Source organism: Anolis sagrei, chromosome 9 (assembly GCF_037176765.1).
Source record: "Anolis sagrei isolate rAnoSag1 chromosome 9, rAnoSag1.mat, whole genome shotgun sequence".
Lineage (NCBI taxonomy): Eukaryota > Metazoa > Chordata > Lepidosauria > Squamata > Dactyloidae > Anolis > Anolis sagrei.
The window spans coordinates 7,971,288-7,998,207 of NC_090029.1; the positions used below are offsets into that span (position 1 = coordinate 7,971,288).

Below are 26,920 nucleotides of genomic sequence, written 5' to 3' on the forward strand. Positions count from 1 at the left end.
CTTCCTTCTCTGGTTTAAAACTGGCTTCTCTGGCTTGAGCTGAGGCCAGGAAATTCGTTCCTTCTCCGGTTTAAAACTGGCTTCTCTGGCTTGAGCCGAGGCCAGGAAATTCCTTCCTTCTCTGGTTTAAAACTGGCTTCTCAAGCTTGAGCCGAGGCCAGGGACCAGAAGTGGGGAAAAGCTGAATCATTTTCAACTCACTTCTTGAATCATAACAAAAATGGTGGAAAAGGCTTTGGAAGGGCAAAGGGACTTCTGGTTTTTAAAAAAGTTTTGATATTGCTTCAAAAAAGGTAATTTTAATGAAATCATTACGAGCAAAGAGTTATCTGAGCGACTTTATCCATGCCTATTGTGTGTGTGTGTGTGGTAAAGGTTTTACACGGACATTAAGTCCAGTTGTGTCCGACTCTGGGGTGGTGGTGCTCATCTTCATTTCTAAGCTGAAGAGCCAGCATTGTCCATAGACACCTCCAAAGTCATGTGGCCAGCATGACTGCATGGAGTGCCGAAGCGGTACCTATTGATCTACTCACATTTGCATGTTTTCAAACTCCTAGATTGGCAGAAGATTAGATAGATAGATAGATAGATAGATAGATAGATAGATAGATAGATAGATAGATAGATTATAATATAACAATACATGATATTTTATTTAAAGAATATATTTATATTATTTATTTATATTAAAAGCAGACATGATTCTAAGATGCACCCCATTTTTAGAAATTTTTATACAAGAGGGAAAATGTGTCCTGGAATCAAAGAAATACGATATGCGTTATGCTCTGTACTTGCTATGTATATTAATGCTCCATGCTGCACATGTTGTTACCTTGTTTATATGCATGCTTAGTTCATTAGTATTTCGAATGCTGTGTTCTCTTAATGAATGTGTAAGCTGCTAATGGGAGTTCAAGTGCATTCTAGAAGTGGCTTGTTAGAAGCTAATTTCCCAGCAAAGGCTGGTCCTGTGTAATCCTATTTAGCTCGGCATTTTAGAGATAACGTGTCAGGTCCGACTTGTGATGCTGGTCGGATGCTCGAGGTCTTTCTTGTGCGAAAGGAAAAGACGTGGGAACGAGATGTTGTTTTTAATGCTTGAGCAATGGAAGAGAAGGCCACAAAAGATATAACTGACTTATATGAAAGTTAGTACAGTAGAGTCTTGCTTATCCGACATAAATGGCAGAAAAAGGTAAAGGTAAAGGTAGTCCCCTGACATTAAGTCCAGTCATGTCTGATTCTGGGGTGTGGTGCTCATCTCCATTTCTAAGCCGAAGACCCAGCGTTGTCCGTAGACACCTCCAAGGTCATGTGGCCAGCATGACTGCATGGAGCGCCATTACCTTCCCGCCGGAGCGGTACCTATTGATCTACTCACATTTGCATGTTTTCGAACTGCTAGGTTGGCAGAAGCTAGGGCTGACAGCGGAAGCTCACGCCGCTCCCCGGAATCGAACCTGCGACCTTTCGATCAACAAGCTCAGCAGCTCAGTGCTTTAACCCACTGCGCCACCGGGGGCTCCCAAATGGCAGAATGTTGGATAAAGGAAAATGTCTGATAACTGAAGGTTACACTCCCCCTGAAGGCGCAGGTCCATAGCTTGGGGATTCTCCTGGACTCAGCGTTGTCGCTTGATGCTCAGGTGTCAGCGGTGGCCAGGAGGGCCTTTGCACAACTCAGACTTGTGCGCCAGCTGCGACCATACCTCGTGAAGTCTGACTTGACCAGGGTGGTCCACACCTTGGTTACATCCAAACTGGACTATTGCAATGTGCTCTACATGGGGCTGCCCTTGAAGACGGCCTGGAAGTTTGAACTGGTACACTGGGCAGCAGCCAGGCTCTTTACTGGAGCAAACTATAGGGAGCATGTTGTTGTTTATTCGTTCAGTCGTCTCCGACTCTTCTTGACCTCATGGACCAGCCCACGCCAGAGCTCCCTGTCGGCCGTCACCACCCCCAGCTCCTTCAAGGTCAGTCCAGTCACTTCAAGGATGCCATCCATCCATCTTGCCCTTGGTCGGCCCCTCTTCCTTTTGCCTTCCACTTTCCCCAGCATAATTGTCTTCTCTAGGCTTTGCTGTCTCCTCATGATGTGGCCAAAGTACTTCAACTTTGTCTCTAGTATCCTTCCTTCCAGTGAGCTGTCGGGCTTTATTTCCTGGAGGATGGACTGGTTGGATCTTCTCGCAGTCCAAGGCACTCTCAGAACTTTCCTCCAACACCACAGCTCAAAAGCATCGATCTTCCTTCGCTCAGCCTTCCCTAAGGTCCAGCTCTCACATCCGTAGGTTACTACAGGGAAGACCATGGCTTTGACTAGGCAGATCTTTGTTGCCAGTCTGATGTCTCTACTCTTTACTATTTTATCGAGACTGGACATTGCTCTCCTCCCAAGAAGGAAGCGTCTTCTGATTTCCTGGCCACAGTCTGCATCTGCAGTAATCTTTGCACCTAGAAATACAAAGTCTGTCACGGCCTCCACATTTTCTCCCTCTATTTCCCAGTTGTCAATCATTCTTGTTGCCATGATCTTGGTTTTTTTGACGTTTAGCTGCAACCCAGCTTTTAGGGAGCATACATCACCCCTATTAAACAGCTTCATTGGCTGCTGATAAGTTGCCGAGCCAAATTCAAGGTGCAGGTCATGACCTATAAAGCCCTAAAAGGTTCTCCGTGATCGCGAACCAATTAGGGCTTTATTGCTCATGACCTGCACCTTGAATTTGGCTCGGCAACTTATCGGCCTTCTCAGTTCCTTCTATGAACCGGCACAAGCTCTAAGATCTTCCGGAGCCCAGTTTAGAGCCCAGTTTAGGTGCCTTGGAGGAGGTGAGCTTCACGAATTCTTTATCCATGGTCAGCCAGGGCTTTAATGGTGCTTCTTTTTTGACTTGGGTGATGGTTGGAGTTTTTATGTAGGTATCTATCTGTGTGTGAGAGTTTTCTGTAAACGGTGTGACCCAATTGTTAATCTGGGTTGCAGATGACTAGAACACCTAGAAATGGCAGTTTTCCTTCATTTTCTTTTTCCATGGTGAATTGGATGTTTGGGTGGATGCTGTTGATGTGGTCTAGAAACTTATTGAGTTCTTCTTCTCCACGGCTCCAAATGGTGAAAGTGTTATCCACATATCTGAACCATACAGTATGCTGTTTCCAGGCCTTGTTTTTCAAAGTGTTCCATGTACAAGGGTTGAATTAAAAGTAATGCCTCCACATCAACAGATGGCAGTACTAGTATGCAGCAGGTACTGGCTTGTTCAGTAGACTCTCCTCTACAGTTCCATTTTGGTGGGAAGCCTTAGCATTGATTGGTTGTGTTGTTAAAGTGCGAAGTATGGAATCCTGCGCAGACAGTCGGTCAATGCAACTTAAGCAATGTGCAGTCATTGAATTCTTGGCAGTAGAAGGTGTCACCCCAAAGGAGATTCATCAGAGAATGCAAGCTGATTATGGTGATTGTGTTGATGTGAATTCTGTGTGTCGTTCGGCGAGTAAGTTTAAAGATGTTGAGTTGGGAGCATCTGCCTTGCATGACAAACAAAGAGTTGGATATCCTGTGACAGCAACCACCGAGTTTCACAAGCAAAAGGTTGACAGATTGATTCAGGATGATTGTTGTATCACTCAGAGTGAAATTTCAAGCATAATCGGCATTTCACAAGAACGTGTGGGTCACGTTATTTCTTTGCTTGCCTATCAGAAGATCTGTGCACGATGGGTACCCAGGATGAGAGAAATGAGACGCTGGTTGTGGAAACAGAGTGTTGACTAGGTTCTTGTGGGTCTTTTCGGGCTATAGAGCCATGTTCTAGAGGCATTTCTCCTGACGTTTCGCCTGCATCTATGGCAAGCATCCTCAGAGGTAGTGAGGTCTGTTGGAATTAGGACAATGGGTTTATAGATCTGTGGAATGACTGGGGTGGGGCAAGGAGCTCTTCCCTGCTGCAGTTAAGTGTGAATGTTTAGCTGATCACCTTCATTAGCATTTGAAGGCCTGCCTGAGCCTGGGAAAATCTGTTGCTGGGAGGTGTTAATCTGTGCCTGGTTTTTTCCTCTCTGTTGTTTAGCTGTTATAATTTTAGAGTTTTTTAATACTGGTAGCCAGATTTTGTTCATTTTCATGGTCTCTTCCTTTCTGTTGAAATTGTCCACATGCTTGTGGATTTCAATGGCTTCTCTGTGTAGTCTGACATGGTGGTGGTTGGTGTGGTCCAGCATTTCTGTGTTCTCAAATAATATGCTGTGTCCAGGCTGGTTCATCAGGTGCTCTGCTATGGCTGACTTCTCTGGTTGAAGTAGTCTGCAGTGCCTTTCATGTTCCTTGATGCGTGTCTGGGCAATGCTGCGTTTGGTGGTCCCTATATAGACTTGTCCACAGCTGCATGGTATACGGTAGACTCCTGCAGAGGTGAGAGGATCCCTCTTGTCCTTTGCTGAACGTAGCATTTGTTGGATTTTCTTGGTGGGTTTGTAGATTGTTTGTATGTTGTGTTTCCTCATCAGCTTCCCTATGCGGTCCGTGGTTCCCTTGATGTATGGCAGGAACACTTTTCCTCTAGGTGGATCTTCATCTTGACTCTCGTGGCTTGTTCTTGGTCTTGCAGCTCTTCTGATGTCTGAGGTGGAGTCTCCATTGGCCTGGAGAGCCCAGTTGAGGTGGTTCAGTTCATCTTGGAGGAGGTGGGCTTCGCAGATTCTTTTTGCACGGTCTGCCAAGGCTTTAATGGTGCTTCTTTTTTGACTTGGGTGATGGTTGGAGTTCCAACAGACCTCACTACCTCTGAGGATGCTTGCCATAGATGCAGGCGAAACGTCAGGAGAAATGCCTCTAGAACATGGCTCTATAGCCCGAAAAGACCCAGAAGAACCTAGTGATTCTAGCCATGAAAGCCTTCGACAATACATAGAGTGTTGACTTCTTCCATGACGGCTTCATTTTAGAAGAATGTGTGGGTCACATTATTGCTTTGCTTGGCTATCAGAAGATCTGTGCACAATGAGTAGCAGAAACGCAGTGTCGACTTCTTTAGTGACAGCTTCAGAAAACTTGGCCACAGTTGGCAGAAATGTATCCAATTGTCTGATTATGTGGAAAAACAGAAATGTATCCAATTGTCTGATTATGTGAAAAAGAGCACATTCTAAGTATTATTTCTGCATTTGATTTATTAAAATATTCCCATCCAAACCAAGTAACAAAGGTGGAGGCATTACTTTTCATTCAACCCTCGTAGAAATTTGCTAGAGCCGGGTTGAAGTGGGTGAAGCATCAGGAGAGAATGCTTCTGGAACATGGCCATAAAGCCCGGAAAACTCACAGCAACCCAGTGATTCCAGCCATGGAAGTCTTCAACAACACATGCCTAAGTTACCAGCATGGATAATGCCATGTGTGCTTTGGCCTTGCAATGCTGCCACAACTTTATTTCTTTTGTGCAGCATTGCAAATCGGCAACCTTAAGAGTGTGAGACAAAGCAAACAAGGGGAGCTGACAATCCCCTATCGACCTGAACTCCCTAGATAGCCTCCTCAATAGGGTCATGCGGCGAACGGGAGAATGCTTCGTGCTGGCTTTCCTCCATTTGCACATCAATGTGCCCATCATTTGCTCTACCTTTGGAGAGTCACACACTTCTGCCAAGATGATTGTTTCACTCCTTTCTTCCCACGAAAGCCTCATTACAGGCCACATTGACCTCTTGTGCGGCTCCTGCCTGGACATTAGCTATTCTTTCCCAACTCAGCATGCTGTTTACCATGCTGTCAAGGCAGGCCGTGATCAAAGTCATGCTTCGATATATCCTGCGGCTCTACAGATGCCGGTTGCGGGAGGTAGACTTCTGCCAGGAGAGCCAACGATTAGCTCTTGTCTTCTCCAATGCTTCTGACACTGACAACCACCCCTATTAATTAAACCGATTCCATTCTTTGAACACTGCTATCTGTAGAGCAATGGATCCATGCTGTGGTCTAGTGTCACTTGCAAAGGCATTCGACACAGTGAATCGCAGCGCTCTCTGGACCATCCTCCAAAAAATTGGGTGCCCAAACAAATTTGTGAACACCCTGCGGCTCCTCCATGATGACATGATGGCAACAGTTTTGGACAGCAGTGGCTCCCAAAGTGACCCATTTAAGCTGGAATCGGGTGTCAAACAGGGATGTGTTATTGCCCCAACTCTATTCTCCATCTTCATCGCTATGATACTTCACCTTGTTGATGGGAAGCTTCCCACCGGAGTGGAAATCATCTATCGGACAGATGGCAAGCTGTTTAACCTCAGCAGACTGAAAGCCAAAAACAAGGTTACAACAACATCTGTTATAGAACTCCAGTATGCTGATGACAACGTCGTCTGTGCGCATTCAGAAGAAGATCTACAAGCCACTCTAAACACCTTTGCAGAAGCATACGAGAAGCTCGGCTTGTCATTGAACATTGAAAAAACCAAGGTGCTTTTCCAGCAGGCACCAGCCAACCCCTCTCCAATGCCAGTGATACAGCTTAATGGTGTAACATTAGAAAATGTTGATCATTTCCACTACCTTGGCAGTCACCTCTCCACCAAAGTCAACATCGACACCAAAATACAACACCGCCTGAGCTCTGCAAGCGCAGCATTTTTCCGAATGGAGCAGAGAGTGTTTGAGGACCGGGACATCCGTAGGGATACCAAGGTGCTTGTTTATAAAGCTATTGTCCTCCCAACCCTGCTCTATGCCTGTGAGACGTGGACTGTCTATAGACGTCACATGCATCTCCTGGAACGATTCCATCAGCGCTGCCTCCGGAAAATCCTGCAAATCTCTTGGGAAGACAAGCGGACAAACGTCAGCGTGCTGGAAGAAGCAAAGACCACCAGCATTGAAGCGATGGTCCTCCGCCACCAACTCCGCTGGACCGGCCATGTTGTCCGGATGCCCAACCACCGTCTCCCAAAGCAGCTGCTCTATTCCGAACTCAAGAACGGAAAATGGAATGTTGGAGGACAGAAAAAGAGATTTAAAGATGGGCTCAAAGCCAACCTTAAAAGCTGTGACATAGACACTGAGAACTGGGAAGCCCTGGCCCTTGAGCGCTCCAGCTGGAGGTCAGCTGTGACCAGCAGTGCTGCAGAATTTGAGGAGGCACGAGTGGAGGGTGAAAAAGAGAAACGTGCCAAGAGGAAGGCGCGTCAAGCCAACCCCGGCCGAGACCGCCTTCCACCTGGAAACCAATGCCCTCACTGCGGAAGAAGATGCAGAGCAAGAATAGGGCTCCACAGCCACTTACGGACCCACAAGAATATTGGAAGACAATCATCCTCGGAAAGCGAGGGATCGCCTAAGTAAGCAAGTAAGTGTCAACTCTAAAACAACTATCCAAAGAGGCTGATCTTGTATTTTAGGGACAGAATTCAGCACCTTGGATAGGGTTCATGATCTCAGATTATGAGAAGCCACCTGTAGCTACGGAGATCAACAAAAGTCTTTGTTTACAAATCAGAGACGAAAATAGATTGGATCATTCAGAGAAATTATATGGAAAAGTTGTGGAGAAAATTCATGGAAGACATAATGGTTTCATGAGTGTTTATTAAACAAGTTGTTTACCTTAAGGGCAGTTCAGGCAACACTGTTTTAACAGCGAGAAGCTAATTCTCCGTTCTCTCATTCCTGGTTCAAGTCAAGCCTTGATGAAAATATTCTGGAAGTTCATTACTCCTGTTCAAGTTTTACCAGTTACACCTTTTTGCTTGTGAACTTATGCTGAACCTGTGATTTCTGGCTTTTCCTGGACTTTGCCACCTCTGGAACTTTATGAGACATTTAGATTATTGTTGAAGGCTTTCGTGGCCGGAATCACTGGGTTGTTGTAGGTTATTTTTCAGGCTATATGGCCATGTTCTAAAGGCATTTTCTCCTGATGTTTCGCCTGCATCTATGGCAAGCATCCATTGGATTATTGTTTGGTTATCACCTGTTGCTTTTTGGATTATATATCTTCCTTTCTTATTCCTGTTTTTATATGTTTTTATGTGTTTTACATTAAACTATTTGCTTATAATCCTGGACTCCTGTGTGGTGCAGTGGTCAGAGGTGTTTCCAGGCCTGGAGTGCAACTGTTAGCCAGTTTAATAGCAAGTTAAAACAGCATATTTTTCTTCATACTGTAATTCCAGCCTCTCTTGCTCTCCCTCTCTCTCTTCTTGAAGTGAAACATACAGTACCAGGAGTAAAAAAAAACCACACAAGTGAACTAACCCAAACTTCCTCAGTAGACAGCAACTTCTCAAAGTGGAGAGCTGCATGCTGGCAAAGGCACGCAGGCTGAGGCACTGAGCCATGATGGAAATGGGGGTGATGTTCCTGATGGTGAGCCTGGGTCTGTTGGCAATGGGGATGTGGGTTTGCCTGGGCTGGAGTTAAGCTCAGACGAACGGCCCAGGCTGTCTCAGGAAGATTCACAAGATTCACAAGGTTACATTCCTGGGAGCTGCCCTTCACAGTCTTTCTCAGAGCAACTATCTGCAGATGGTTTGTCAGGTGCAGAAGTTAATGGCAGTCATATTAATTAGAGTGTAAATAGAAAGCAAGGCTTTTGTAAACAGAGACAGGGTGCTCAGGTGCAAAGAAGATCAGTTCGTTTACAGCAAAAGAGAAATAGGAAACCTTTATCTGGTGGTAAGGTCAAGAGAAATGCTTTCCTTTCGGTTCAGGGATCTGGAAAACCTTTATATTGATTCATGGGAAAGAGTTGCCTAAGTTGGGTCAACGTTGGAATTTCATGACAGTCTTGCTCTCAAGTGTTCTTAGTTTCATGTACCAAATTTTTGCCAAGCTCCTGGTTTGTGTATCGGATTTTTCATGCTGCCTTGTTTCATGGATTCTTGTGCCTATTTCATGGATTTTTATACCTTTGGATTTTGGTTTGCCTTGGAGTTAATGGACTAACCTTTGTTTTGGAACTTTACTTTTTTTGCTAATTTTACTGGGAAAGAATTGCCTCAGTTGAGTCAGCGTTGGAATTTCATGACGGTCTTGCTCTCAAGTGTTCTTAGTTTCATGTACCAAGTTTCTGCCAAGCTCCTGGTTTGTGTATCGGATTTTTCATGCTGCCTTGTTTCATGGATTCTTGTGCCTATTTCATGGATTTTTATACCTCTGGATTTTGGTTTGCCTTGAAGTTAATGCCTTGAAGTTAACTAACCCTTGTTATGGAACTTTACTTTTTTCTAATTTTACAGGGAAAGAGTTGCCTCAGTTGAGTCAACGTTGGAATTTCATAACTGTCTCACTCTCAAGTTTTTTTAGCTTCATGTATCAAGTTTTTGCCAAGCTCCTGGTTTGTGTATCGAATTTTTCATGCTGCCTTGTTTCATGGATTCTTTTGCCTATTTCATGGATTTTTATACCTCTAGATTTTAGTTTGCCTTGAAATTAACTAATCTTTGTTTTGGAACTTTACTCTTTTTTTCGCTAATTTTACTGGGAAAGAGTTGCCTCAGTTGAGTCAACGTTGGAATTTCATGACGGTCTTGCTCTCAAGTGTTCTTCGCTTCATGTACCAAGTTTCTGCCAAGCTCCTGATTTGTGTATCAGATTTTTCATGCTGCCTTGTGTCATGGATTCTTGTGCCTATTTCATGGATTTTTATACCTCTGGATTTTAGTTTGCCTTGAAGTTAACTAACCTTTGTTTTGGAACTTTACTCTTTTTTTCGCTAATTTTACTGGGAAAGAGTTGCCTCAGTTGGGTCAACGTTGGAATTTCATGACGGTCTTGCTCTCAAGTGTTCTTTGCTTCATGTACCAAGTTTCTGCTAAGCCTCTGGTTTGTGTATCAGATTTTTCATGCTGCCTTGTGTCATGGATTCTTGTGCCTATTTCATGGATTTTTATACCTCCGGATTTTAGTTTGCCTTGAAGTTAACTAACCTTTGTTTTGGAGCTTTACTTTTTTTGCTAATTTTACTGGGAAAGAGTTGCCTCAGTTGAGTCAATGTTGGAATTTCAAGACTGTCTCACTCTCAAGTTTTTTCTCAAGTTTCTCAAGGTTTTTTTTTTTTGCTTCATGTACCAAGTTTTTGCTAAGCTCCTGCTTTGTGTGTTGGATTTTTCATGTTGCCTTGTTTAATGGATTCTTTTGCCTATTTCAAGGATTTTTATACCTCTGGATTTTAGTTTGCCTTGAAGTTAACTAACCTTTGTTTTGGAACTTTACTTTTTTTGCTAATTTTACTGGGAAAGAGTTGCCTCAGTTGAGTCAAAGTTGGAATTTCATGAATGTCTCACTCTCAAGTTTTTTCTCAAGTTTCTCTCAAGTTTTTTTAGCTTCATGTACCAAGTTTTTGCCAAGCTTCTGGTTTGTGTGTTGGATTTTTCATGCTGCCATTGCAAGAATTGCCCCCTCGACTTACCCAAGAAAAGTGATGTTGGTGCTCTTGCCTCTCTCTTTAGAAAAAAGTGGAAATCCATTTGGAGAGAATAAGAGCTCAGTGTGCGCCTTGCATTGCCAGTAACCAGCAGGAATGGCTCTGTATGGATGCCAACGTTTCAAGCTCAGGAGAGCTTAAAACATGACTTGGCCAACCAACAGAGAGAATGCTAAATCATCCAGAGAAGGGAAGAGGAAAGCCGATATAGATCTTGATCTTTCAGGCAGAGAGTTCTGGATCAGGTCCAGTGCAGGAGATAACTAATCTTGAACGGCCACATCCTTAATGAGTCCATTTTGTAGATACTTTTTTCACTCTCTCTGTTTGAGAACAAAGCATCCTCTCTTCTACACACAATGATTTCTGGGCTGTCGGCGCTTGAATAATTTGTTTTAAAAACTCTGGCGTCTGGTGCCGACACCTACATCGATGACAAATTGAATTAGCATCTCCTTTCCCTGTTGTTGTTGTTTTTATTTCCCAAAGGAGGGGATGTTGTGAATGCCATTGACATGCTGAGATTGGTCTCCCCCCCCACCCCCAACAGACTGAAAAAAAAATGGCAATCGATGAGATGCAGAAGAATAAATAACTACCCAAACCAGCCACAAATGTGCTTCCTCTACAGTCCTTCAATCCCCACTCGAAAAACATAAAGAGATTGAAAATCAATGTGTTGTCGAAGGCTTTCAAGGCTGGAATCACGGGGTTGCTGTGAGTTTTCTGTGCTGTCTGGCCACGTTCCAGAAGCATCCTCTCCTGATGTTTCACCCACATCTATGGCAGGCGTTCTTAGAGGCTGTGATGTCTGTTAGAAACTAGGCAAGTAGGGTTTATATAGCTGTAGAATAATGTACAGAGTGAGGGAAAGAACTCTTATCTGTTGGACACAATTGTGAATGTTGCAATTTGCCATCTTGGTTATTTATTTATTTATTTACTAGCTGTACCCGCCACGCGTTGCCGTGGCCAAACTTCTCTCCCTCTTTCTTTCCTTCCTTCCCTCTTTCCTTCCTTTCCTCTATTTCTTTTCCTTCCTATTTCTCTTCTTTCTTCCATCTCTAGCTGTTTCTTTCACCCCTTCTTTGCTCTTTGGTTGCATCCTTTCTTCTCTCCTTCCTTCCTTCCTTCCTTCCTTCCTTCCTTCCTTCCATTCTTTCCTGTCTTTTGTTCCTTCTCTCCTTCTTTCCCTCTCTTTTTCCTTTCACTTTTTTATTTCCTTCTCTCCTTTCCTCTATTTCTTTCCCTTCCTTTTTCTCTTCTTTCTTCCATCTCTACCTGTTTCTCCCCCTCCCCCCTCCTTCTTTGCTCTTTGGTTGCATCCTTCCTTCTCTCCTTCCTTCCTTCCTTCCTTCCTTCCTTCCTTCCTTCCTTCCCTGTCTTTTGTTCCTTCTCTCCTTCTTTCCCTCTCTTTTTCCTTTCACTTTTTTATTTCCTTCTCTCCTTTCCTCTATTTCTTTCCCTTCCTTTTTCTCTTCTTTCTTCCATCTCTACCTGTTTCTCCCCCTCCTCCCTCCTTCTTTGCTCTTTGGTTGCATCCTTCCTTCTCTCCTTCCTTCCTTCCTTCCTTCCTTCCTTCCTTCCTTCCTTCCTTCCCTGTCTTTTGTTCCTTCTCTCCTTCTTTCCCTCTCTTTTTCCTTTCACTTTTTTATTTCCTTCTCTCCTTTCCTCTATTTCTTTCCCTTCCTTTTTCTCTTCTTTCTTCCATCTCTACCTGTTTCTCCCCCTCCCCCTCCTTCTTTGCTCTTTGGTTGCATCCTTCCTTCTCTCCTTCCTTCCTTCCTTCCTTCCCTCCCTCCCTGTCTTTTGTTCCTTCTCTTCTTCTTTCCCTCTTTTTCCTTTCACTTTTTTATTTCCTTCTCTCCTTTCCTCTATTTCTTTCCCTTCCTTTTTCTCTTCTTTCTTCCATCTCTACCTGTTTCTCCCCCTCCCCCTCCTTCTTTGCTCTTTGGTTGCATCCTTCCTTCTCTCCTTCCTTCCTTCCTTCCTTCCCTCCCTCCCTGTCTTTTGTTCCTTCTCTTCTTCTTTCCCTCTTTTTCCTTTCACTTTTTTATTTCCTTCTCTCCTTTCCTCTATTTCTTTCCCTTCCTTTTTCTCTTCTTTCTTCCATCTCTACCTGTTTCTCCCCCTCCCCCTCCTTCTTTGCTCTTTGGTTGCATCCTTCCTTCTCTCCTTCCTTCCTTCCTTCCTTCCCTCCCTCCCTGTCTTTTGTTCCTTCTCTTCTTCTTTCCCTCTTTTTCCTTTCACTTTTTTATTTCCTTCTCTCCTTTCCTCTATTTCTTTCCCTTCCTTTTTCTCTTCTTTCTTCCATCTCTACCTGTTTCTCCCCCTCCCCCTCCTTCTTTGCTCTTTGGTTGCATCCTTCCTTCTCTCCTTCCTTCCTTCCTTCCTTCCCTCCCTCCCTGTCTTTTGTTCCTTCTCTTCTTCTTTCCCTCTTTTTCCTTTCACTTTTTTATTTCCTTCTCTCCTTCCTTGCTTTTTTTTCTTTCTTTCCTTTCTTCTTTCCCTCCCTCCTTGTCTCCTTCCCCTCTTTCCCTCATTACTTCTTGACTGTCCCTTCCATTTAATTTGTATTATATAATAAAATTATAATATATAATAGTAACATATTATATAGTAATCTATATAACAATATATAAAATATTGTATTTATATCATACATAGAAAGAAGGAAAGGAAGAAGGAGGGAAGGAGGGAAAGAAGGGAAGGAAAAGAAAGGAGGAGGGACAGGAAGGAAAGAAGGAAGGAAAGGAAGGAGGGGGTGAAGAAAGGAGGGAGGGAAGGAAATGAAGGGAAAGGAAATGAAGAAAGGGAAAGAAGGACGAAAGGTAGGGAGGGAAGAAGGAAAAGAAGGAAAGGAAGGAAAGGAATAAGAAAGTTGGGACAGGAAGGAAGGGAAGGAGGGAAAGAAGGAAAGGAAGGAGAAGGAAGGAGGGAGGGACAGGAAGGAAGGGAAGAAGGAAAGGAAGGAGAAGGAAGGAGGGAGGGACAGGAAGGAAGGAGGAGGGGATGAAAGGAAGGGGAAGGAAGGAAGAAAAGGAAAGAAAGGGAGGGAGGAAAGAAGAGAAGGGAGTCCTTTCGGGTGGAGTGTGGAAGAAAGGGAGGGAGGAAGGAGAAGAAGGAAAGGAAGAAGAAAGGAGGGACAGGAAGGAAGGGAAGGAGGGAAAGAAGGAAAGGAAGGAGAAGGAAGGAGGGAGGGGCAGGAAGGAAGGAGGGGGGAGGAAAGGAAGGGGAAGGAAGGAAGAAAAGGAAAGGAAAGAAAGGGAGGGAGGAAAGAAGGGAAGGGAGTCCTTTCGGGTGGAGTGTGGAAGGAAGGGAGGGAGGAGAAGAAGGAAAGGAAGAAGAAAGGAGGGACAGGAAGGAAGGGAAGGAGGGAAAGAAGGAAAGGAAGGAGAAGGAAGGAGGGAGGGACAGGAAGGAAGGAGGGGGGAGGAAAGGAAGGGGAAGGAAGGAAGAAAAGGAAAGAAAGGGAGGGAGGAAAGAAGGGAAGGGAGTCATTTCGGGTGGAGTGTGGAAGGAAGGGAGGGAGGAAGGAGAAGAAGGAAAGGAAGAAGAAAGGAGGGACAGGAAGGAAGGGAAGGAGAGAAAGAAGGAAAGGAAGGAGAAGGAGGGAGGGAGGGACAGGAAGGAAGGAGGGGGGAGGAAAGGAAGGGGAAGGAAGGAAGAAAAGGAAAGAAAGGGAGGGAGGAAAGAAGGGAAGGGAGTCCTTTCGGGTGGAGTGTGGAAGGAAGGGAGGGAGGAAGGAGAAGAAGGAAAGGAAGAAGAAAGGAGGGACAGGAAGGAAGGGAAGGAGGGAAAGAAGGAAAGGAAGGAGAAGGAAGGAGGGAGGGACAGGAAGGAAGGAGGAGGGGATGAAAGGAAGGGGAAGGAAGGAAGAAAAGGAAAGAAAGGGAGGGAGGAAAGAAGAGAAGGGAGTCCTTTCGGGTGGAGTGTGAAAGGAAGGGAGGGTGGAAGGAGAAGAAGGAAAGGAAGAAGAAAGGAGGGACAGGAAGGAGGGGAAGGAGGGAAAGAAGGAAAGGAAGGAGAAGGAAGGAGGGAGGGACAGGAAGGAAGGAGGAGGGGATGAAAGGAAGGGGAAGGAAGGAAGAAAAGGAAAGAAAGGGAGGGAGGAAAGAAGGGAAGGGAGTCCTTTCGGGTGGAGTGTGGAAGAAAGGGAGGGAGGAAGGAGAAGAAGGAAAGGAAGAAGAAAGGAGGGACAGGAAGGAAGGGAAGGAGGGAAAGAAGGAAAGGAAGGAGAAGGAAGGAGGGAGAGACAGGAAGGAAGGAGGAGGGGATGAAAGGAAGGGGAAGGAAGGAAGAAAAGGAAAGAAAGGGAGGGAGGAAAGAAGGGAAGGGAGTCCTTTCGGGTGGAGTGTGGAAGGAAGGGAGGGAGGAAGGAGAAGAAGGAAAGGAAGAAGAAAGGAGGGACAGGAAGGAAGGGAAGGAGGGAAAGAAGGAAAGGAAGGAGAAGGAAGGAGGGAGGGACAGGAAGGAAGGAGGAGGGGATGAAAGGAAGGGGAAGGAAGGAAGAAAAGGAAAGAAAGGGAGGGAGGAAAGAAGGGAAGGGAGTCCTTTCGGGTGGAGTGTGGAAGGAAGGGAGGGAGGAAGGAGAAGAAGGAAAGGAAGAAGAAAGGAGGGACAGGAAGGAAGGGAAGGAGGGAAAGAAGGAAAGGAAGGAGAAGGAAGGAGGGAGGGACAGGAAGGAAGGAGGGGGGAGGAAAGGAAGGGGAAGGAAGGAAGAAAAGGAAAGAAAGGGAGGGAGGAAAGAAGGGAAGGGAGTCCTTTCGGGTGGAGTGTGGAAGGAAGGGAGGGAGGAAGGAGAAGAAGGAAAGGAAGAAGAAAGGAGGGACAGGAAGGAAGGGAAGGAGGGAAAGAAGGAAAGGAAGGAGAAGGAAGGAGGGAGGGACAGGAAGGAAGGAGGAGGGGATGAAAGGAAGGGGAAGGAAGGAAGAAAAGGAAAGAAAGGGAGGGAGGAAAGAAGAGAAGGGAGTCCTTTCGGGTGGAGTGTGAAAGGAAGGGAGGGTGGAAGGAGAAGAAGGAAAGGAAGAAGAAAGGAGGGACAGGAAGGAGGGGAAGGAGGGAAAGAAGGAAAGGAAGGAGAAGGAAGGAGGGAGGGACAGGAAGGAAGGAGGAGGGGATGAAAGGAAGGGGAAGGAAGGAAGAAAAGGAAAGAAAGGGAGGGAGGAAAGAAGGGAAGGGAGTCCTTTCGGGTGGAGTGTGGAAGAAAGGGAGGGAGGAAGGAGAAGAAGGAAAGGAAGAAGAAAGGAGGGACAGGAAGGAAGGGAAGGAGGGAAAGAAGGAAAGGAAGGAGAAGGAAGGAGGGAGAGACAGGAAGGAAGGAGGAGGGGATGAAAGGAAGGGGAAGGAAGGAAGAAAAGGAAAGAAAGGGAGGGAGGAAAGAAGGGAAGGGAGTCCTTTCGGGTGGAGTGTGGAAGGAAGGGAGGGTGGAAGGAGAAGAAGGAAAGGAAGAAGAAAGGAGGGACAGGAAGGAGGGGAAGGAGGGAAAGAAGGAAAGGAAGGAGAAGGAAGGAGGGAGGGACAGGAAGGAAGGAGGAGGGGATGAAAGGAAGGAAGAAAAGGAAAGAAAGGGAGGGAGGAAAGAAGGGAAGGGAGTCCTTTCGGGTGGAGTGTGGAAGAAAGGGAGGGAGGAAGGAGAAGAAGGAAAGGAAGAAGAAAGGAGGGACAGGAAGGAAGGGAAGGAGGGAAAGAAGGAAAGGAAGGAGAAGGAAGGAGGGGGAGACAGGAAGGAAGGAGGAGGGGATGAAAGGAAGGGGAAGGAAGGAAGAAAAGGAAAGAAAGGGAGGGAGGAAAGAAGAGAAGGGAGTCCTTTCGGGTGGAGTGTGGAAGGAAGGGAGGGAGGAAGGAGAAGGAAAGGAAGAAGAAAGGAGGGACAGGAAGGAAGGGAAGGAGGGAAAGAAGGAAAGGAAGGAGAAGGAAAGAGGGAGGGACAGGAAGGAAGGAGGGGGGAGGAAAGGAAGGGGAAGGAAGGAAGAAAAGGAAAGAAAGGGAGGGAGGAAAGAAGGGAAGGGAGTCCTTTCGGGTGGAGTGTGGAAGGAAGGGAGGGTGGAAGGAGAAGAAGGAAAGGAAGAAGAAAGGAGGGACAGGAAGGAAGGGAAGGAGGGAAAGAAGGAAAGGAAGGAGAAGGAAGGAGGGAGAGACAGGAAGGAAGGAGGAGGGGATGAAAGGAAGGGGAAGGAAGGAAGAAAAGGAAAGAAAGGGAGGGAGGAAAGAAGGGAAGGGAGTCCTTTCGGGTGGAGTGTGGTAGGAAGGGAGGGAGGAAGGAGAAGAAGGAAAGGAAGAAGAAAGGAGGGACAGGAAGGAAGGGAAGGAGGGAAAGAAGGAAAGGAAGGAGAAGGAAGGAGGGAGGGACAGGAATGAGGAGGAGGGGATGAAAGGAAGGGGAAGGAAGGAAGAAAAGGAAAGAAAGGGAGGGAGGAAAGAAGGGAAGGGAGTCCTTTCGGGTGGAGTGTGGAAGGAAGGGAGGGAGGAAGGAGAAGAAGGAAAGGAAGAAGAAAGGAGGGACAGGAAGGAAGGGAAGGAGGGAAAGAAGGAAAGGAAGGAGAAGGAAGGAGGGAGGGACAGGAAGGAAGGAGGAGGGGATGAAAGGAAGGGGAAGGAAGGAAGAAAAGGAAAGAAAGGGAGGGAGGGAGGAAAGAAGGGAAGGGAGTCCTTTCGGGTGGAGTGTGGAAGGAAGGGAGGGAGGAAGGAGAAGAAGGAAAGGAAGAAGAAAGGAGGGACAGGAAGGAAGGGAAGGAGGGAAAGAAGGAAAGGAAGGAGAAGGAAGGAGGGAGGGACAGGAAGGAAGGAGGAGGGGATGAAAGGAAGGGGAAGGAAGGAAGAAAAGGAAAGAAAGGGGGGGAGGGAGGAAAGAAGGGAAGGGAGTCCTTTCGGGTGGAGTGTGGAAGGAAGGGAGGGAGGAAGGAGAAGAAGGAAAGGAAGAAGAAAGGAGGGACAGGAAGGAAGGGAAGGAGGGAAAGAAGGAAAGGAAGGAGAAGGAGGGAGGGAGGGACAGGAAGGAAGGAGGAGGGGATGAAAGGAAGGGGAAGGAAGGAAGAAAAGGAAAGAAAGGGAGGGAGGAAAGAAGGGAAGGGAGTCCTTTCGGGTGGAGTGTGGAAGGAAGGGAGGGAGGAAGGAGAAGAAGGAAAGGAAGAAGAAAGGAGGGACAGGAAGGAAGGGAAGGAGGGAAAGAAGGAAAGGAAGGAGAAGGAAGGAGGGAGGGACAGGAAGGAAGGAGGGGGGAGGAAAGGAAGGGGAAGGAAGGAAGAAAAGGAAAGAAAGGGAGGGAGGAAAGAAGGGAAGGGAGTCCTTTCGGGTGGAGTGTGGAAGGAGAAGAAGGAAAGGAAGAAGAAAGGAGAGACAGGAAGGAAGGGAAGGAGGGAAAGAAGGAAAGGAAGGAGAAGGAAGGAGGGAGGGACAGGAAGGAAGGGGGAGGGGATGAAAGGAAGGGGAAGGAAGGAAGAAAAGGAAAGAAAGGGAGGGAGGAAAGAAGAGAAGGGAGTCATTTCGGGTGGAGTGTGGAAGGAAGGGAGGGAGGAAGGAGAAGAAGGAAAGGAAGAAGAAAGGAGGGACAGGAAGGAAGGGAAGGAGGGAAAGAAGGAAAGGAAGGAGAAGGAAGGAGGGAGGGACAGGAAGGAAGGAGGAGGGGATGAAAGGAAGGGGAAGGAAGGAAGAAAAGGAAAGAAAGGGAGGGAGGGAGGAAAGAAGGGAAGGGAGTCCTTTCGGGTGGAGTGTGGAAGGAAGGGAGGGAGGAAGGAGAAGAAGGAAAGGAAGAAGAAAGGAGGGACAGGAAGGAAGGGAAGGAGGGAAAGAAGGAAAGGAAGGAGAAGGAAGGAGGGAGGGACAGGAAGGAAGGAGGAGGGGATGAAAGGAAGGGGAAGGAAGGAAGAAAAGGAAAGAAAGGGGGGGAGGGAGGAAAGAAGGGAAGGGAGTCCTTTCGGGTGGAGTGTGGAAGGAAGGGAGGGAGGAAGGAGAAGAAGGAAAGGAAGAAGAAAGGAGGGACAGGAAGGAAGGGAAGGAGGGAAAGAAGGAAAGGAAGGAGAAGGAGGGAGGGAGGGACAGGAAGGAAGGAGGAGGGGATGAAAGGAAGGGGAAGGAAGGAAGAAAAGGAAAGAAAGGGAGGGAGGAAAGAAGGGAAGGGAGTCCTTTCGGGTGGAGTGTGGAAGGAAGGGAGGGAGGAAGGAGAAGAAGGAAAGGAAGAAGAAAGGAGGGACAGGAAGGAAGGGAAGGAGGGAAAGAAGGAAAGGAAGGAGAAGGAAGGAGGGAGGGACAGGAAGGAAGGAGGGGGGAGGAAAGGAAGGGGAAGGAAGGAAGAAAAGGAAAGAAAGGGAGGGAGGAAAGAAGGGAAGGGAGTCCTTTCGGGTGGAGTGTGGAAGGAGAAGAAGGAAAGGAAGAAGAAAGGAGAGACAGGAAGGAAGGGAAGGAGGGAAAGAAGGAAAGGAAGGAGAAGGAAGGAGGGAAGGACAGGAAGGAAGGGGGAGGGGATGAAAGGAAGGGGAAGGAAGGAAGAAAAGGAAAGAAAGGGAGGGAGGAAAGAAGAGAAGGGAGTCCTTTCGGGTGGAGTGTGGAAGGAAGGGAGGGAGGAAGGAGAAGGAAAGGAAGAAGAAAGGAGGGACAGGAAGGAAGGGAAGGAGGGAAAGAAGGAAAGGAAGGAGAAGGAAAGAGGGAGGGACAGGAAGGAAGGAGGGGGGAGGAAAGGAAGGGGAAGGAAGGAAGAAAAGGAAAGAAAGGGAGGGAGGAAAGAAGGGAAGGGAGTCCTTTCGGGTGGAGTGTGGAAGGAAGGGAGGGTGGAAGGAGAAGAAGGAAAGGAAGAAGAAAGGAGAGACAGGAAGGAAGGGAAGGAGGGAAAGAAGGAAAGGAAGGAGAAGGAGGGAGGGAGGGAGGGACAGGAAGGAAGGAGGAGGGGATGAAAGGAAGGGGAAGGAAGGAAGAAAAGGAAAGAAAGGGAGGGAGGAAAGAAGGGATGGGAGTCCTTTCGGGTGGAGTGTGGAAGGAAGGGAGGGAGGAAGGAGAAGAAGGAAAGGAAGAAGAAAGGAGGGACAGGAAGGAAGGGAAATTCATATCTGTGGCAGATTTTTCTGTTCAGAGATTTTCAACCCTCAAAACCACATTTTGGGAATATTTTTAAAACACTCCTTCCATCCATTGGGTTTAGGCCAGGCATGGGCAAACTTTGGGCTTCCGGGTGTTTTGGACTACAACTCCCACAATTCCTAACAGCCTACTGGCCCAAATCTAGATAAAGTCAATGTTATGCTTTCCAAACATCCGAAACCTTAAAAACACCACTTTACTCATTGTGATGATGTTTTCCTGACCTCAAAAACACATTCAGACAATCACCTTTTCCCAAGTAAGACCCAGAGTGTTTACACTCACCATGTGGAGCCAAACGTTGGTGGTTAACACCTGGTTTTTTTCATCCTGTCAAAGGAAAGGAAAGAAACAAATCAAGATTGGCATTATTTCTCCTCCAACAGAGCTGCAATGACTATAAGGAATAGCTGGGATTGATTTTGTCGTTTGGGAGTTGTAGTTGCTGGGATTTATAGTTCACCTACAATCAAAGAGCATTCCGAACTCCACCAATGATGAACTTGAATCAAACTTGGTACACAGAACTCCGTTGACCAACAGAAAATACTAAAAGGGTTTGGTGGACATTGACCTTCAGTTTGGAATTTGTAGTTCACCTACATCCAGAGAGCACTGTGAACTCAAACAATGATGGATCTGAAGCAAACTTGGCACGAATATTCCATATGCCCAAATATGAACACAGATGGAGTTTGGGGGAAATAGACCTTGACATTTTGAAGTTGTAGTTGCTGGGATTTACAGTTCACCTACAATCAAAGAGCATTCTGAACTCCACCAATGATGGAATCGAAAACAGGGCTCCCACGACCAACAAAACACTAGAAGGGTTTGATGGGCATTGACCTTGAGTTTGAGAGTTGTAGTTCATCTACATCCAGAGAGCACTGTGGATTCAAACAATGATGGATCTGGACCAAACTTGGAACAAATACTCAATCTGTCCCAACGTGAACACTGGTGGAATTTGGGGAAAATAGATTTTGGCATCTGGGAGATATAGTTTCAGGGATTTGTAGTTCACCTACAATCAAAGAGCATTCTGAACCCCACCAATGATAGATTGAGCCAAACTTCCCACACAGAACTCCCATGACCAACAGAAAATACAAGAAGGGCTTGGTGGACATTGATCTTCAGTTTGGAAGTTGTAGTTCACCTACATCCAGAGAGCACTGTGGACTCAAACAATGATGGATCTGGACCAAACTTGGAACAAATACTCAATCTGTCCCAATGTGAACACTGGTGGAATTTGGGGAAAATAGACCCTGACATCTGGGATATGTAGTTTCAGGGATTTGTAGTTCACCTACAATAAAAGAGCATTCTGTACCCCACCAATGATAGAATTGGGCCAAGCTTCCCACAAAGAACTCCCATGACCAACAGAAAATACAATAAGGGTTTGGTGGACATTGATCTTCAGTTTGGAAGTTGTAGTTCACCTACATCCAGAGAGCACTGTGGACTCAAACAATGATGGATCTGGACCAAACTTGGAACAAATACTCAGTATGTCCAAATGTGAACACTGGTGGAATTTGGGGAAAATAGATCTTCCAAACATCCGAAATCTTGTGGTTGTATTGCTTGTATTTATGTATTGTGGGCTCGGCCTCATGTAAGCTGCACCGAGTGCCTTGGGAGATGGTAGCGGGGTATAAATAAAGTTTTATTATTATTATCTTGGCATCTGGGAAATGTAATTTCAGGGATTTGTAGTTCACCTACAATAAGAGAGCATTCTGAACCCCACCAATGAAAGAATTGGGCCAAACTTCCCACACAGAACTCCCATGGCCAACAGAATATACAAGAAGGGCTTGGTGGACATTGATCTTCAGTTTGGAAGTTGTAGTTCACCTACATCCAGAGAGCACTGTGGCCATTGACCTTGAGTTTTGGAGTTGTAGTTTACATAAATCCAGAGAACACTGTGGACTCAAACAATGATGGATCTGTACCAAACTTGGAACAAATACTCAATCTGTCCCAATGTGAACACTGGTGGAATTTGGGGGAAATAGACCTTGACATTTGGGAGTCGTTGTTGCTGGGGTTTTGTACTCCAAAACTTGAGGTCAATGCCTACCAAACCCTTCCAGAATTTTCTGTTGGTCATGGGAGTTCTGTGTGCCACGTTTGGTTCAATTCCATTGTTCATGGAGTTCAGAATACTCTTTGATTGCAGGTGAACTATAAATCCCAGCGACTACAACTCCCAAATGTCAAGGTTCTATTTTCCCCAAACTCCACTAGTGTTCACATTTGGGCATATTGAGTCTTCGTGTAGTTTGGTCCAGATCCATCACTGAGTCCACAGTGCTCTTTGTATGTAGGTGAACTACAACTCCAAAACCAAAGGACACTGCCCACCAAACCCTTCCAGTATTTTCTGTTGGTCATGGGAGTTCTGTGTGCCAAGTTTGGTTCAATTCCATTCTTGATGGAGTCAGAATGCTATTTGATTATAGGTGAACTATAAATCCCAGCAACTACAACTCCCAAATGTCAAGGTCTGTTGACACTTGGGCATGTGGCGTATTTGTGCAAAATTTGGTCCTTATCCATCACTGTTTGAGTCCACAGCACTCTGTGGATGTAGGTGAAGTACAACTCCCAAAAGTCCAGGGTGGGAGAAGGAACTCTTTTCTACTTGACCCAAGTGTGAATGTTGCAATTGCCCACTTTGATTACCACTGAATAGCCTTGCAGCTTCAAACCCCGGCTTCTTCCTGCCTGCAGGAAACCTGGCCCAGACTGTTTCATGTCTGGAATTCCTCTGTTTTTCTGAGGGCCACAGCAACGCAGCTAGTTCATGGTTTCACCACATCACTGGCTGCCACTGATACTCAGTGGGAGGGATAGCCAATATTCCAGAGGACAGGAGCAGGATTCAAAACGATCTTGACAGATTAGAGAGATGAATGGCCAGAACTAACAAAATGAAGTTCAACAGGGACAAATGCAAGATACTCCACTTTGCCAGGAAAAACGAAATGCAAGGATATAAAATGGGGGACGCCTGGCTCGAGAGCAGTACATGTGAAAAGGATCTTGGAGTCCTCGTGGACAAGTTAAACATGAGCCAACAATGTGATGTGGCAGCAAAAAAAGCCAATGGGATTTTGGCCTGCATCAATAGGAGCATAGTGTCTAGATCTAGGGAAGTCATGCTCCCCATGCTCTATTCTGCTTTGGTTAGACCACATCTGGAATATTGTGTCCAATTCTGGGCACCACAATTCAAGAGAGATATTGACAAGCTGGAATGTGTCCAGAGGAGGGCGACTAAAATGATCAAGGGTCTGGAGAACAAGCCCTATGAGGAGCGGCTTAAGGAGCTGGGCATGTTTAGGCTGAAGAAGAGAAGGCCGAGAGGAGATATGATAGCCATGTATAAATATGTGAGAGGAAGCCACAGGGAGGAGGGAGCAAGCTTCCTTTCTGCTTCCCTGGAGACTAGGACGCAGAACAATGGCTTCAAACTACAAGAGAGGAGATTCCATCTGAACATGAGGAAGAACTTCCTGACTGTGAGATCCGTTCAGCAGTGGAACTCTCTGCCCTGGAGTGTGGTAGAGGCGCCTTCTTTGGAAGCTTTTAAGCAGAGGCTGGATGGCCATCTGTCAGGGGTGATTTGAATGCAATATTCCTGCTTCTTGGCAGAATGGGGTTGGACTGGATGGCCCATGAGGTCTCTTCCAACTCTTTGATTCTATGATTCTATGATTCATATTTTGCAAGTCCGTCAAGCCTACTTCTCTGTGCTTCCTCCCATAGCCAAAGTCAATCCATCACCAGCAAACCCCATCAGCCTTTGAGCCAAACAGTTATTTAACAACCTTGGTGGAAATGGACTTGTTCCCTCTGCCCTGCTCTCACCGCGGAGTCACTCATTAGTCATTATCGGTGTGGTTTCCTTGGAGGCTTTGTTAATAATGGCTTCATAAAGGTGTTGCTTGTTACCGCCGCAATTCTGGGCAAAGCCTCATCAATGTTAATGGCAAGGCTATTACTTGCAAGCCATACAAACATTTGTGTAATGCATCAGACAAGCAGTGGCCTTTGAATAATAAAAAAAGACAAGTACTGAAAGTCTTGCTTTGGGGGAGCGTTAATCCATTATTAAGCTTTGCACTGCAAAAAAAAAAAAACTTTGCTTTGCTTTGCCTTGACTACTGCAACGCTCTCTACGTGGGGCTGCCCTTGAAAACGGACCGGAAGCTTCAGCTAGTCCAGCACGCGGCAGCCATGTTACTAACAGGAGTGGGACGCAGGGAGCACACAACGCCCTTGTTGTTCCAGCTCCACTGGCTGCCGATCTGCTACCGGGCCCAATTCAAGGTGCTGGTGCTGGCCTACAAAGCCCTAAACGGTTCCGGCCCAAAATACCTGTCTGACCGCATCTCGGCCTATGAGCCCACGAGGACCTTGAGATCGTCTGGGGAGGCCCTTCTCTCGATCCCGCCTGCCTCACAGGCACGCCTGGCGGGGACGAGAGATAGGGCCTTCTCGGTGGTGGCCCCCCGGCTGTGGAACGCCCTCCCTGTAGATATCAGACAAGCGCCCTCCCTTTTGGTATTCCGCAAGAGCCTAAAGACATGGCTATTTGAGAAGGCGTTTGACTAAGTGCTACAACAATTGGCAATGATGATCGGAACGGAATATGGATAACGAGTTTGGTTTATGATTCTACGATGAGACGGCGCGGATGATTTAGTGTAATTGTATTAGTGATAGTCATGTTAATTTTGTTGTGATATTGCCTATTGTAAACTGTTTTTTTAATATGTTGTACACCGCCGTGAGTCGCCCTAGGGCTGAGAACGGCGGTCAACAAATGCAGCAAATAAATAAATAAATAAATAAATGATCTGGAAAGAGAAGACAGAAAAGATCTACCAAAAGACTAAAGAATATAAATTCTTCTCAAAATGTGAATATATGGGCTACCCGTTGTGCCTTGTTGAATTGCAGTACTTCAAAACTGAAGGTGTAACCAAATAATGCAATGCTCACTCGCATGCATGATGCACAGGGACAAAATTGAATTGTGCTCGGTAGCTGACTGGCAGCCAGTGGAGCTGACGCAACAGGGGAATTGTATGCTCCCTGTATGTCACTCTGGAGAGCAACCTGGCTGATGCCCGTTGGACTATTTGAAGCTTCCACACAGTCTCCATCCCCTCCCCAATGCCAGAGATACAACTTAATGGTGTAACACTAGAAAATGTTGACCATTTCCGCTACCTTGGCAGCCACCTCTCCACCAAAGTCAACACCGACACCGAAATACAACACCGCCTGAGCTCTGCGAGTGCAGCATTTTCCCGAATGAAGCAGAGAGTGTTTGAGGACTGGGACATCCATAGGGATACCAAGGTGCTTGTCTATAAAGCTATTGTCCTCCCAACCCTGCTCTATGCCTGCGAAACGTGGACTGTCTACAGACATGCAACTCCTAGAACGATTCCATCAGTGCTGCCTCTGGAAAATCCTGCAAATATCTTGGGAAGACAAACGGACAAACGTCAGTGTGCTGGAAGAAGCAAAGAGCACCAGCATTAAAGCGATGGTCCTCTGCCATCAACTCCGCTGGACTGGCCACGTTGTCCGGATGCCTGACCACCGTCTCCCAAAGCAGTTGCTCTACTCTGAACTTAAGAATGGAAAATGGAATGTTGGTGGACAGGAAAAGAGATTGAAAGATGGGCTCAAAGCCAACCTTAAAAACTCTGGCATAGACACTGAGAACTGGGAAGCCCTGGCCCTTGAGCGCTCCAGCTGGAGGTCAGCTGTGACCAGCAGTGCTGCAGAATTCGAGGAGGCACGAGTGGAGGGTGAAAGAGAGAAACGTGCCAGGAGGAAGGCGCGTCAAGCCAACCCCAACCGGGACCGCCTTCCACCTGGAAACCAATGCCCTCACTGTGGGAGAAGATGCAGAGCAAGAACAGGGCTCCACAGCCACCTACGGACCCACAAAAATAGTCATCAAGGAAGATCATCTTACTCGTCCAACGAGGGATCGCCTAAGTAAGTAAGTAAGTACAGTCTTCAAAGGCCACCCCACATAGAGCACATATTTATTTGTCGTGTCAGGGCAACCAGTCAATTGTATTACATTTCTAACAGAACAAAACAAACAAACAGACAAAATACAAAATTTGCGAGTTTGGTAGTTGATTAAATGTCCTTTGACCAGTTCGAGTTCTTCTGTTGTTGCCGCAAGGAGGTCCTCCATTGTGCATGTGGCAGGGCTCAGGTTGCATTGCAGCAGGTGGTCAGTGGTTTGCTCTTCTCCACACTCGCATGTCGTGGATTCCACCCTGTAGCCCCATTTCTTGAGGTTGGCTCTGCATCTCGTGGTGCCCGAGCGCAGTCTGTTCAACACCTTCCAAGTCGCCCAGTCTTCTGTGTGCCCAGGGGGGAGTCTCTCATTTGGTATCAGCCATTGGTTGAGGTGCTGGGTTTGAGCCTGCCACTTTTGGACTCTCGCTTGCTGAGGTGTTTCAGCGAGTGTCTCTGTAGATGTTAGAAAACTATTTCTAGATTTAAGTCGTTGACATGCTGGCTGATACCCAAACGGGATGAGCTGGAGATGTCACTGCCTTGGTCTTTTTACTATTCCCAGTGGATGTCAGGTGGTGCAATACCAGCTCAGCAGTGTAATTTCTCCAGTAGTGTAGGGCGCAGACACCCCGTGATAATGCGGCATGTCTCATTAAGAGCCACATCTACTGTTTTAGTGTGGTGAGATGTGTTCCACACTGGGCATGCATACTCAGCAGCAGAGTAGCATAGCGCAAGGGCAGATGTCTTCACTGTGTCTGGTTGTGATCCCCAGGTTGTGCCAGTCAGCTTTCGTATGATATTGCTTCTAGCGCCTACTTTTGACCACCGTGGCCAAGTCTGACTTACCAAGGTACAAGTGCAGCTGGTGCACAAGTTTTAATTGTGCGAATGCTCGCCTGGCCATGCAAAAACCTGAGGTTCCAGGCTCAGCAATGAATTGAGGATCACTCCCAAATGCGAACCTGAGTCTTCAGGAGGAGTATAACCCCATCCACACAGGCTGTAACCTTGCGAATGACCAGGAGTACCTCTGTCTTGTCTGGATTCAATTTCACATTGTTTGCCCTCATCCATCACAGCTGCCAAGCACCAGTTCAGGACCTGAACAGCCTCCTTAGTAGCAGCTGGAAAGGAGTAATAGAGCTGGATGTGTTTTGTCCCAAAAAGTATTGTCTTGGGTGGAGGGAGACAATTGCTTATCACTTCACTTAGGCGATCCCTCGTTGGACGAGTAAGATGGTCTTCCATTATGGATTTCCTTGTGGGTCCGTATGTGGCTGTGGAGCCCTATTCTTGCTCTGCATCTTCTTCCGCAGTGAAGGCATTGGTTTCCAGGT

At 46.6% G+C, this 26,920-nt stretch overlaps 1 protein-coding gene across 1 annotated transcript in view; it reads right to left on the reverse strand.

The window, feature by feature from the left end:
• LOC132762611 (neuronal acetylcholine receptor subunit alpha-7) overlaps positions 1-26,920 on the reverse strand; it is a 155,401-nt gene that overhangs the window by 64,541 nt on the left and 63,940 nt on the right. The window contains exon 3 of the mRNA XM_067471251.1: positions 19,788-19,832. Within this exon, the coding sequence (XP_067327352.1) occupies positions 19,788-19,832 (45 nt within the window). The remainder of the gene's footprint in view (positions 1-19,787; positions 19,833-26,920) is intronic.